Source organism: Anomaloglossus baeobatrachus, chromosome 3 (genome assembly GCF_048569485.1).
Source record: "Anomaloglossus baeobatrachus isolate aAnoBae1 chromosome 3, aAnoBae1.hap1, whole genome shotgun sequence".
NCBI lineage: Eukaryota > Metazoa > Chordata > Amphibia > Anura > Aromobatidae > Anomaloglossus > Anomaloglossus baeobatrachus.
Genome location: NC_134355.1, coordinates 150,917,625 through 150,930,122, shown reverse-complemented (window position 1 = coordinate 150,930,122; position 12,498 = coordinate 150,917,625). Strand labels below are relative to the sequence as shown.

The following is a 12,498-nucleotide window of genomic DNA, read 5'->3' as shown; positions in this document are numbered from 1 at the left end:
TCAATCCTATATTTTCATAGCACCAACATGTTTTGCAGTGTTGTACAGAGAATGCATTCATACTCACAGGTAAAAAGAGCTCAAAGGAGCTTACAGTCTAATTTGCCCACCACATACTCATTTTCCACGCAACCACTTAACCTGTCAGTTATATTTTCTGGGCTGCGGGAAATCCACATGAACAAACAGAGGACATGTAACTATAAGAAAAGTGGGGCAGCTTTCCAGACGAACAGATGACCACTAATTTCCTCCTCTGTGTTCTGCAGTCTAGGATACCTGGTCATATTGTCTATATTATGAAATGTTAAATATATGAGATTCTAAATTTTATCTGGATCTTAAAAAAAATGTTTCTTGGTTTCGTTTCAGCTACTTCCCTTTTCCTATGATGAAGGAGAAGATTACTGCTGTTCTGCTGGGTAAGTGTTACAGAAAAGTTTAAAGATATGCTTAAAGGGGTTGTGTGATGTTCTTATTCAGGAGCACATTGATCCCCGCCTTAATGCTTCCCGGGGGCAGTAGGCTCCTGATTGATTGTTTCAGAAGCTCACTGCTCCAAGCGTTACTGCTTCCACGGGGACAGTGGGCTCCTGATTGATTGATTGACAGTATGGACCATAGGTATGGTTGCACCGTTAACCCGAACTATGTGTTTTCCAATGGAGTAAGTGAGGCAACTTTGGAAGAGCGGAAGAGTACTGAAGCTGGCCAGATCCAGTAATAGGAAAGAGCACTGTGCTCCTTGTCTGGCAGACAATAAACCGCTGATATTAAACCAAAAAAAGGACATAGAACTCCATATTCATCATTTTTTACTCATAGCAAACCTCACCATATTTGCACTAACAACCAAAAAATTGAGTTTGCAAACAATATTTGTTATGCTTAATCAAAATAGTATTTTTATTTATCAATTCATCACATTAAAGATTATAATACAATAATTGTAGCAAAAATTCATTTTGTTCATAGAATGCTGGTACAGACAGATTATTTAATAAAAAGCACCCTACCCCATAAAACCAAAGAAAACACAGACTGGTGCAATGTAGTGAGATAGAAAAAAAATCCAGGCAAGCTTATTGCACAGTTGTCTAGACCGATGGGCACACAAGAGGTTAAAAGTGTGACACCTACTACAAAGATAATAACATAAAGTGCTAGTGCAGCATTACAGCAAAGGGGGAAAGAAAACAGCCGATCCTATATTAGAGGGAAATACAGGGCCCTGTATATATACAGCCTGGTGGAAATTCCCAATCCATCTATTATATCAATACCTGGCAGAAAGTTAGTAACAATACCTTTCGGGCAATGTAACACCAGACGAAGCGGTGGCGAAACGCGCGTCGAGGTGCTGGGCAGTGTGTGTTTTGACCCTTGGGGTTTGCTCATCCATTATTTATCCACTGTGATGGCCTCCCACTACTCTTAGGGGCGGCTGATCATATTTAGCATATTTTGATATCTGGTGTTACATTGCCCGAAAGGTATTGTTACTAACTTTCTGCCAGGTATTGATATAATAGATGGATTGGGAATTTCCACCTGGCTGTATATATACAGGGCCCTGTATTTCCCTCTAATATAGGATCGGCTGTTTTCTTTCCCCCTCTGCTATAATGCTGCACTAGCACTTTATGTTATTATCTTTGTAGTAGGTGTCACACTTTTAACCTCTTGTGTGCCCATCGGTCTAGACAACTGTGCAATAAGCTTGCCTGGATTTTTTTTCTATCTCACTACATTGCACCAGTCTGTGTTTTCTTTGGTTTTATGGGGTAGGGTGCTTTTTAATAAATAATCTGTCTGTACCAGCATTCTATGAACAAAATGAATTTTTGCTACAATTATTGTATTATAATCTTTAATGTGATGAATTGATAAATAAAAATACTATTTTGATTAAGCATAACAAATATTGTTTGCAAACTCAATTTTTTGGTTGTTAATAAACCGCTGATAGACTGCTTGTGGCTGATAACCTAGGCAATAAGTAGTAAATAGGGATGATTGAATACTTCGATTATTCGGCTTCGCGAATATTTTCCGAATACCTCGCCGCTTCTCAACTATTCGCGAATATTCGATGCGCAATGTAAGTTTATGGGAAAGCCGAATAACAACTATTCAGAACTATTCGGGCTTCCCATAGACTTATATTGTGCATCGAATAGTCGAATAGCGGCAATGTATTTGGAAAATATTCGCGAAGCCGAATAATCGAAGTATTCGATCATCCCTAGTAGTAAACAATAAAATGAAAAATCTCTCCATTCTTGAGAAAGGGGACAATTGTTACCAAGAGGTAAATTGCAAAGTTGATTCCCTTTACAAGCAGTTAAGTCATTAAAGAACCTGAGAAGAATGTTTTAAGGCCTTTTGCACACGCTGCGTTTTTTGCCGTGTTTTTGCGCGTTTTTTGGGTTCCAAAACTGCATGCATTTTCTTACCCAGCTAAGTCTATGAGATTTCATTTTTGCTGTCCACACGTTGCAGCTTGTTTTTTGGCTGCGTCTTTGTGGTGACCACAAAGATGCAACATGTCAATTCTTTCTGTGTTTTTGCCAGCGTTTTTGAGCCCTTCCTATTAAGTTAATAGATTTTACTTAAAAAAAGCATTGGGCAAAAACGCGGTAAAAAACACTGTAAAACACTGCAAAAAATGCATGCCAAGTATGTGGTTTGTTTAAACCAAAAATGTGTATCTTTGTGGTCACCACAAAGATGCAGCATGCGCACATAGCCTAATAGAAACTTGTCAAGCTATTCTTTCTGCCCCAAATTACGTAAAATACTCATTAGGGACAGACTTTCTAATTTTTTGATTGATGCAGCGTTTTAGAGAAATCATAGTTTAAACGGGAGCTGGGAAATTGGAGACTGAGATGACTGGTCACAGGGATGAGTCCTGGAAATGTCTGCCCCTCCTGGCTTTGCTTCATTGACTGGTCTCTTCCTATGTGTGTATACGGAAACACGGAAACACAATGTGTCCGAGTTGGGTATCATTGATCTAGATTTCTAGTTTGAGATCATCCTGTATTAGCAAGAACAGGAACTACTACCATGGATTCAGTGCTATGTTTGGGTGCCAAGTAGGTCTGGGTTTCTACTACAGCAGCCTCTGACTTATTCAGGCAAGCTCTTGCTGATGCATATGTGAGGAGATGGGAAATATGCTGCACCATTTACATAACCAACCTTTTTACAGCTGCTATTATGTTTCCATAACAATGTATATGGCATTGTACTGTTTAATCAGTGATAAAACTGTGGCCTGCAGTACTAACCCTTTGCCACAGGAGGCCACTGTTTTCCTTTTTACTCCTATACAGTGTGTCCACTCATATCCTGTCCACCGCCATTAACTTGAGAACGGCGGCAGCTATAGGCATAGAAGTGGTGTCTAGGTATAGTAAAGTAGCCATGCGGTACGCAATGAATCCACTTATAGCTCCACCTGGTGGAAAACAACGGAGTTATCATTTTTATCTCAAAAACGGAAAGAGATAAAGAAAAAAAGTGAATTAAAAAATTGTAGGGCATCATCAATTCAATACGAATCGACACCTTGCATACAGAAATGCTATGATATGAAACCCATGACCCCCCAAAAACATTGAATGCTGGTCACGCATATGGCACTCATTTAAGTTTCATGCTCAAAGTGGCCACCGTCAGCTGCAATGCACATCTGGACTCTGGACAGCATACTGTATCTTGCTGCACGTTGTGCAATATGGTAGGTGACACGTTTGCACAAGCATCTGTGATACGTCGTCGTAGGTCCTGCAATGTTGGTGGAGGTGTCGCATACACCTGCTGTTTGATGTGACTTCACAGAAAGAAGTCCAATGGGGTCACGTGAGCGTGGAGGCCACTCCACGCACCCACCATAGCTAATGACTTGTAGGAAGGTCTCCATGAGGTATCGTCCGCAGCCTTGTGAGTTTTAAACGTTCTAATCATAGTATTTCTGTATGCAAGGTGTCGATTCGTATTGAATTGATTATGCATTGATTATGCCCTAGAACTTTGTATTTCACTTTTTTTCTCTATATCGTTCTGTTTTCGAGATAAAAATGCTATTGTTTTCCACCAGGTGGCGCTATAGGTGGTTTCATTACGTAGCACATGGCTACTTTACTATACCTAGACACCACTTCTATGCCTATAGCTGCCGCCATTCTCATGTTAATGGCGGTGGACAGGATATGGGTGGATTCACTGTATAGACTCTTAGCTGTAATTCATGTACTGGACAGATTTAAATATACTAAAGTCAGTGAGGAGACACAAAAAAACAATTCTTTGTTGACAGAAACATGTGCCACTTCTGGCTTTGGTCTGGGTGACGACTAAACAATTCACAGAATACCTGATGTAAGTTGAAGTGCAGGTAATGACTGACAATAACCCACTGGCCCACTGTAAGAACGTTAAACTGGGGGTGCAGTGATAGAGATGGATGGCATGCCAAAATGAATAAACACATCAAGTTCCTGCTTGGAGTATCTGCAATGATCTAGTGGACTCTGAGACTCCCAACCTCGATTGCCTGTCTTTCAGTTCATGGTACACTAAAGTGGTGTGGTGACCTCCAGGATGCCCATGGTGCTCTGAAAACTCCAGCAGGTCTGAGAGTGGACCCAGAGCAAAAGTGAAGATGTGTGGTGTGTAAAACAAGGGGTTCAGGCCACAATTTGGCCCCTTGCCAGAAGAGCATATATGTGGGGATGGGAAATATTCCACACCATTTCTTTTTACAGCTGATGTTATGTTTCCATAACAATATATATGACATTGTACTGCTTATACATTGAGAACATTGTTGCCTGCAGTACTAACTAATAGCCACAAGTGGTCTCTGTCTTCCTCTTTACTCCCATTCCTCCTTTACTCCTATTTACTTCGTTGAAATTTATAAATAGGAAAGATTTAAATACACTCAAGTCAGTGAGAAGAAAAAAAAAATGGATTCTTTGTTGACAGAAAATTGTGCCATGGTAAATAGACTCTGTTCTGCTGGTTTAAACGGCTGATGATGCCAGCATCTAGAAGGAAGTGCCCGACAGTAAGTGTGTGCCCACCATCTTGTGAGAGGGGAGAGTAAAGGCCCAGTCACACACAACGACTTACCAGTGATCCCGAAAACGATACGACCTGATAGGGATCGCAAGTAAGTCGCTGGGAGGTCGCAGGTGAGATGTCACACAGTCAGATCTTACCAGCGATGCAGGAACAATACAGGTCACAGTAGCGACCTGTATAACGATCTCAGCAGTCACTGTGACCCTGTCACACAGTGTCAAACACAGCGATGTGTCCTGCCCAGCAGGACATCGCCTTTGAAGAAAATGGCCTGGACCATTCTACAACGACTAGAGATCTCACAGCAGGGGCCTGATCGCTGGTAGGTGTCACACATAACAAGATCGCTAACGGGATCGCTACTGCATCACGGAAACCGTGACTCAGCTGCGATCTCGCTAGCGATCTCGTTATATGTGACGGTACCTTTAGAGCTGTAGGAGATAGAACATGTGGGATCTGCATCCAGCACCATCCGTGGGGGCCATGTGTCCCTGTGAGACGAAAAACACTACAGGTAACTGAGAATTCCATCACAATCCAGTTCCACCAGCAAGGGAGAAGGTTGCCGCAGTGACATTGACAGGAGGGAGTGGAGTCAAAGCGCAAGGAGCTGGCATAAATTATGTATCTGGAGGGCTGTCCCACAAGTCAGCGGTGATACCACTCATCAGTTGGTGACTCTCTACTTCCTTCCTCGACTGCGCAGCTGTCGGCCAGATGGATATAACCACATCATTACAGCAGCCACACCCAGGTCGGTAAGTCCTGAGCTCAGTCCCCACCACAGTGATCACAGTGGGAGCGTGCACGCAAAAGCAGTTAATTTGGCGCCAAACTTAGTCAAGCAGATATCTGCACCAGATTGTATTGATGACCAACAGACACAGCTCCCTGAGCTAACAGTATTTGAAAGGGACTACTGCTGTAGGAAAGTGTGCACAAAACCACGTTGAACATTTCTTAGGTGAATTACCAAGGAAAAGGAGGTTTAGAGTTTTTTTGTTAAGTTTGTGAGGTGCTGTGCTGCACCACCATTAGGCCATCCTAGATATCCATTGGATTATTCATTTATTCTATGTAAATTATCGGCTACCGCACTAGGTGATTGTGCTGTTAGGCAAATTATAGCAGACTAAAGTTGGACTTACTGAGTTGTGCAGCACAATGGTCATAATCAGCATTGACTGGGTGTACGTGAATCTATTTGGGAGATCTTTGTTTTGGTATTGGAAAAGCATTTATCCAAATTTTTCAGTAAAGAGTTTCTTTGGCAAGTCTGGTGTTGGGCTATTTTACTTGTTCACGGTTTTGCTGTATCCCGGAGAACCCACCCTGGTACATGATCTGCACATATAGATAATCACTAAGAGCTATTCCAAGAATGCAATCCACTGCAATAATATCGTATTTAACAATGTCTGATTCATAAAATAAGCTTTTAATATTGCTTTAAGGCTATGTGTGCACGGTCCAGTTTTGTTTCTTCAGCAAAAAACACACCCTCTGGCAGAAAAACGCATCAAAAAATGCATACATTTTTGCTGAGTTTCGGTGTATTTTTGGTGCGTTTTTTGGTCCAATGATGGGTACGTTTTTGTCCATGCGGTTTTTTTAACTATATTTTCAATATATTCAATGCAAAAACACAGGTCAGAAACGCAGAAAGGCTATGGAAATGTCGACCACAAAGATGCACGTTTTCGGCTGTTTTTTGCCACATTTTTGTTAATGCATTTTTTAAAGGAGGAACAAGATAGGATAGGATAATTGATAGCTAGAATAGATAGAAAGAACATATAGAATAAATAATAAGAAAGAAGAGATAGAATAGATAGCAATAACAGAAGTGCTCAATAAATAGAGTGATAACTAGCTTGACCAGCTGTTTTAATTATTTTTTGGTAAAAAATTGATGTGGAGTCCACCCATTTTTCATATCCAGCACAGGAACAGATGCAGCTGTGGGCTGTAACCCTCAGCTGTGAGCTGCACCTTAGCTGGTTATGAAAATTTGAGGGGATCCAACACTTTGATCCAACTATTTTAATCAGCTTCTATGAAGAGGTAAGTTCAAGCCTGGATCAGGGAAATGCAGTGGATGTTGTGTATATGGACTTTTCAAAAGCTTTTGATACGGTGCCACACAAAAGGTTGGTACATAAAATGAGAATAATGGGGATAGGGGAAAATATGTGGAACTGGGTTAAAAATTGGCTCAGTGATAGGAATCAAAGGGTGGTTATTAATGGTACGTACTCGGACTGGGTCTCAGTTCATAGTGGGGTACCACAGGGGTCAGTATTGGGCCCACTTCTTTTCAACATATTTATTAGTCCCCTTGTTGGGGGCATGCGGAGTAGAATTTCAATATTTGCAGATGATACTAAACTCTGCAGGGTAATCAATACAGAGGAGGATAATTTTATATTACAGGGAGATTTATGTAAATTGGAGGATTGGGCTGAGAAGTGGCAATTGAAGTTTAATGTAGATAAATGTAAGGTCATGCACTTGGGTAGAGGAAATAACATTTATGATTATGTACTTAATTGTAGAACACTGGGTAAAACAGACACAGAAAAAGACTTGGGTGTATGGGTGGATGGTAAACTTTACTTTAGTGGACAGTGTCAGGCAACTGCTGCCAGGGCTAATAAAATAATGGGATGTATTAAAAGAGGTATAAGTGTTCATGAAAAAAATATAGTTCTACCTCTGTACAAGTCACTAGTGCGACCGCACTTAGAATACTGTGTACAATTCTGGTCACCGATATATAAGAAGGACATAGCTGAACTGGAGAGGGTGCAGAGAAGAGTGACCAAGGTTATTAGAGGAATGGGTGGGCTGCAATACCAAGGCAGGTTATTAAACTTGGGGTTATTTAGTTTGGAAAAACGAAGGCTTAGGGGAGATCTAATCACAATGTATAAACATATGAGGGGACAGTACAGAGACCTTTCCAAAGATCTCTTTACACCTAGGCCTGCGACTGGAACACGGGGGCATCCACTACGTCTCGAGGAAAGAAGGTTTAATCATAATCACAGACGAGGATTCTTTACTGTACGAGCAGTGAGACTATGGAACTCTCTGCCGCATGATGTTGTAATGAGTGATTCACTACTAACATTTAAGCAGAGCCTGGATGCCTTTCTTGAAAAATGTAATATTACCAGTTATGTATATTAGATTTTATGACAGGGTGTTGATCCAGGGAACTAGTCTGATTGCCGTATGTGGAGTCAGGAAGGAATTTTTTTCCTCATTGGAGCTTATTTGCCACATTGTTTTTTGTTTTTTTTTGCCTTCCTCTGGATCAACATGTTAGACTAGGGGGTTGAACTAGATGGACTAAGGGGTACTTTGCACACTACGACATCTCAGGTGTGATGTCGGTGGGGTCAAATTAAAAGTAACGCACATCCGGCATCGCAGGCGACATCGTAGTGTGTAAAGCCTAGATGATACGATTAACGAGCGCAAAAGCGTCGTAATCGTATCATCGGTGTAGCGTCGGCGTAATCCATAATTACGCTGACGCGATGGTCCGATGTTGTTCCTCGCTCCAGCAGCAGCACACATCGCTGTGTGTGAAGCTGCAGGAGCAAGGAACATCTCCTACCGGCGTCACCGCGGCTCCCGTAGGATATGCGGAAGGGAGAAGGTGGGCGAGATGTTTACATCCCGCTCATCTCCGCCCCTCCGCTCCTATTGGCTGCCTGCCGTGTGACGTCGCAGTGACGCCGTACGACCCGCCCCCTTAATAAGGAGGCGGGTCGCCGGCCAGAGCGACGTCCCAGGACAGGTGAGTCCATGTGAAGCTGCCGTAGCGATAATGTTCACTACAGCAGCTATCACAAGGATATCGCAGCTGCGACGGGGGCAGGGACTATCGCGCTCGACATCGCAGCATCGGCTTGCAATGTAGCAGCGTGCAAAGTACCCCTTAGAGTCTCCCTTCAACCTTAAAAAAAACTATGAAAACTATGAAACCTTTTTTTTTTTTTTTTAATTTTTGATTTATTTAAAAAGAAATGATGTGGGGGTTTTTCTAAAACCATTTTTCTAAAACCAGCCAAGGTGCAGCAGACAACTGGGGGCTGATATTATTAGGGTGAAAAGGGCCATGGTTATTTGACCCTTTGTTGCCTAACAATAGCAGCCTGCAGCCACCCCAAAAGTGGCGCATCCATTAGCGCTGGACTTGGCTTTTCCTGTTGCCCTGGTGCGGTGGCAATCAGGGTAATAAGGAGTTAATAGCAGCCCATAGCTGCCACTAAGTCCTAGATTAGTGATGGCAGGCATCTATGAGACACCCCATCACTAATCTGTAAGTGAAAGTAAATAAACACAAACACCCCAAAAATCCTTTAATTGAAATAAAAGACAAAGAAGCACCCTCTTTCACTACTTTATTAACCCCCAAAATACTCCTCCAGGTCCAACGTAATCCACACAAGGTCCCACAATGCTTCCAGCACTGTTATATCTGAATCTTACAGCAAGAGCCATAGAACATGACTGCTCGCTGTGATGCTCAGGCTGCGACTAAAGTGAGCTGCGCGATCTGCGGTGACGTCACTCAGTCACAGCTAGAGTCCTCCATCTGCGACCGCAAATCAGGCCGCCATGACTAAAGTGAGCCTCGTGATCAGTGGTGACGTCACTCATCTGATGTGCCGTCACAGCTGGAGTCCTCCACCTGCTACCGGAAATGACGTCACCGCTGATCGCACGTCTCACTTCAGTCATGGCTGTGATTGTCAGATGTAGCAGTGCTGGAAGCATTGTGGGACCTAATGTGGATTACGTCGGCCCTGGAAGGATGTTTTGGGGGTTAATAAAGTGGTGAAAGAGGGGGATTTTTGTCTTTTATTTCAAGTAAAGGAATTTTGGGGTATTTGTGACTATTTACTTTCACTTACAGATTAGTGATGAGGTGTCTCTACTGTAGACACCTACCATCACTAATCTAGGACTTATTAGTGGCAGCTATGGGCTGCTATTAACTTCTTATTACCCCGATTGCCACAACACCAGGTCAATCGGGAAGAGTCGGGTAAAGTGCCGGGACTGTCGCATCTAATGGATGCGGTAATTTTGGGCGGCTGCAGGCTAATAATTTTAGGCTGTGGTCAGTTTAATAACCATAGGGCTACCTAGTCTGAGAATAGCAGTCCCCAGCTGTGGGGCTTTATCTTGGCTGGGTATCAAAATTGAGGGGACTGCACGCCATGTTTATTTTATTTTTTAATTACTTATTTATTTTACTGTACGATATAGACCCGCCCACCGGCATCTGTGATTGGTTGCAGTTAGACAGCTGTCATTCAGCGTGGGGCACATCTGACTGCAACCAATCACAGCCACCGGTGGGTGGGGGAAGCAGTGAACATGTAGCCTAATGAGTGACCCGGGAAGAAGAAGAATGAGAGGCCATGCGAGCAGTGTGACAGCTGTGTCGGTGATCGGTGAGTATGAAACGCTTGCTGCTACCCCTTTGAACTAGATTCTGAGCATCATAGACTTTATATGGGGATCAGCATCTGGCTAGATACCAGGGATCAATCCCCTGTAGGCCCTAAGTCAGCGGGGGATTGATCTGCCAGTCCTCCAAAACACAGGGACAAAACGCAAAAAGAATTGACATGCTGCATCTTTTTTTCTGGAACCAAAACTGCAAAGAAAATAGAAGCAACGTGTGCACAGCCTTTCTGATTTCTCATAGACTTTGCTGGGGAAGGCAATGCATGCAGTTTTGGGCAGCAAACTACAACCAAAAACATGCCAAAAATATGGTAAAAAACGCAGTGTGCGCACAGGACCTAATCTTTTGTCACTTGCAATGAATTATATTTTAATGCATTGCTAAGTGCAACAGGTTAGGTGCAATTAATCAAATGTTTTGGATTTATATTTTACATTAGTACTAGAATACATCAATAAAGGTTTATGTTGTTGTCCGGTATTTGTAATCTCTATTTGTTCTTTTCTTACAGTTTTGATTTTGACTTGTACATGTGTATCTTCTAGAAAGAACAGAAAGAATAAACGTATGTAATATTTTTTTAACATCTACAGTGCCATCTAGTGTTCTTATTGATGTAAGGCAAGGCAGGTTTTTTTGTGCCAAAGCGTTCTGACAGTGTTTAAAGTATTTGTTATACACAATTTATTTTCCCATCATTAAACAACAAGCAACTGATTTACCTAAACTAATTGGTATAATAATTACTGTCAAGGTTACAAGGTTAAAACTGTAAAGTTATAGAGCTAAGTGCTTTATGTCACTATCGTCTGAATATTATTCCTGTAACGGTTGTTCTAATTGTTATGCGGGCGTCACACGAGACAATCTATCGTGCGATCGCACGAGCGATCGCACTGGCCCCCGTCGTTTGTGCGTCATGGGCAATTAGTTGCCCGTGGCGCACAAAGTCGTTAAACCCCCGTCACACGCACTTACCTGCTGAGCGACATCGCTGTGGGCGGCAAACATCCACTTCCTGAAGGGGGTGGGACGTTCGGCGTCACAGCGACGTCACACAGCGGCCAGCTAATAGAAGCGGAGGGGCGGAGATGAGCGGGACGTAAACATCCCGCCCACCTCCTACCTTCCGCATTGCCAGCGGGACGCAGGTAAGCTGTGTTCATCGTTCCCGGGATGTCACACGGAGTGATGTGTGCTGCCTCGGGTACGATGAACAACCGGCGCAGAGAAGAAGAAACGACTTTTTGAAAATGAGTGACGTGTCAACGAGCAACGATAAGGTGAGTATTTTTGCTCGTTCACCGTCGCTCGTAGCTGTAACACGCTACAATATATCAAACGATACCGGATGTGCGTCACTTACGACGTGACCCCGCCGACATATCGCACAATATATCGTCTCGTGTGACGCCCGCATTAGAAATATAATTTGGTCTAACTGCATACCTTAGCCAGGTAATGTAATAAACAGAAGCGGTTCTGCACTGAACCGTGCAATACCTTACACCGAATACCTTGGAACAGCCTCAGTCCTCCTTTTAGAAGAAATGGTAATGGGTGCATGTGTACGAGGAGAGGCGATATCCAGAACAGAAGTCCAGAAAGTAGAAAACCACGGCATACACCATCCAAGATCCAGAAAATGCTTTTAATCCATATAACGTGCGGGTAAAATAGCGGAAAGGATAGAGCCGGGTGCAGCCCCCCAAGAACAACAGCCGTTTCACACCTTGTGTGCGTCTACGGGTCCAAATGACCTGTAGAAGCACACAAAAAGCACGTTATAAGGAATAAAATCACTTTCTGGATCTTGGATGGTGTATGCCGTGGTTTTCTACTTTATGGACCTCTGCCAGGTAAACAATAACTAACCGGGGTGGCCACTTGAGCTTTATTTTATCACA

The 12,498-nt window shown here is 42.8% G+C and overlaps 1 protein-coding gene across 2 annotated transcripts in view; it reads left to right on the top strand.

Moving 5' to 3' along the window:
* The first annotated feature begins 372 nt into the window (after positions 1 to 372).
* The window catches only part of VIT (vitrin), a 124,126-nt gene continuing 112,000 nt past the window's right edge, over positions 373 to 12,498 (top strand). For both annotated transcript variants that reach the window (XM_075339527.1, XM_075339526.1), the window contains exons 1-2: positions 373 to 422; positions 11,103 to 11,156. In XM_075339527.1, coding sequence (XP_075195642.1) covers positions 389 to 422; positions 11,103 to 11,156 — 88 coding nt within the window. In that variant the 5' untranslated portion in view covers positions 373 to 388. The remainder of the gene's footprint in view (positions 423 to 11,102; positions 11,157 to 12,498) is intronic.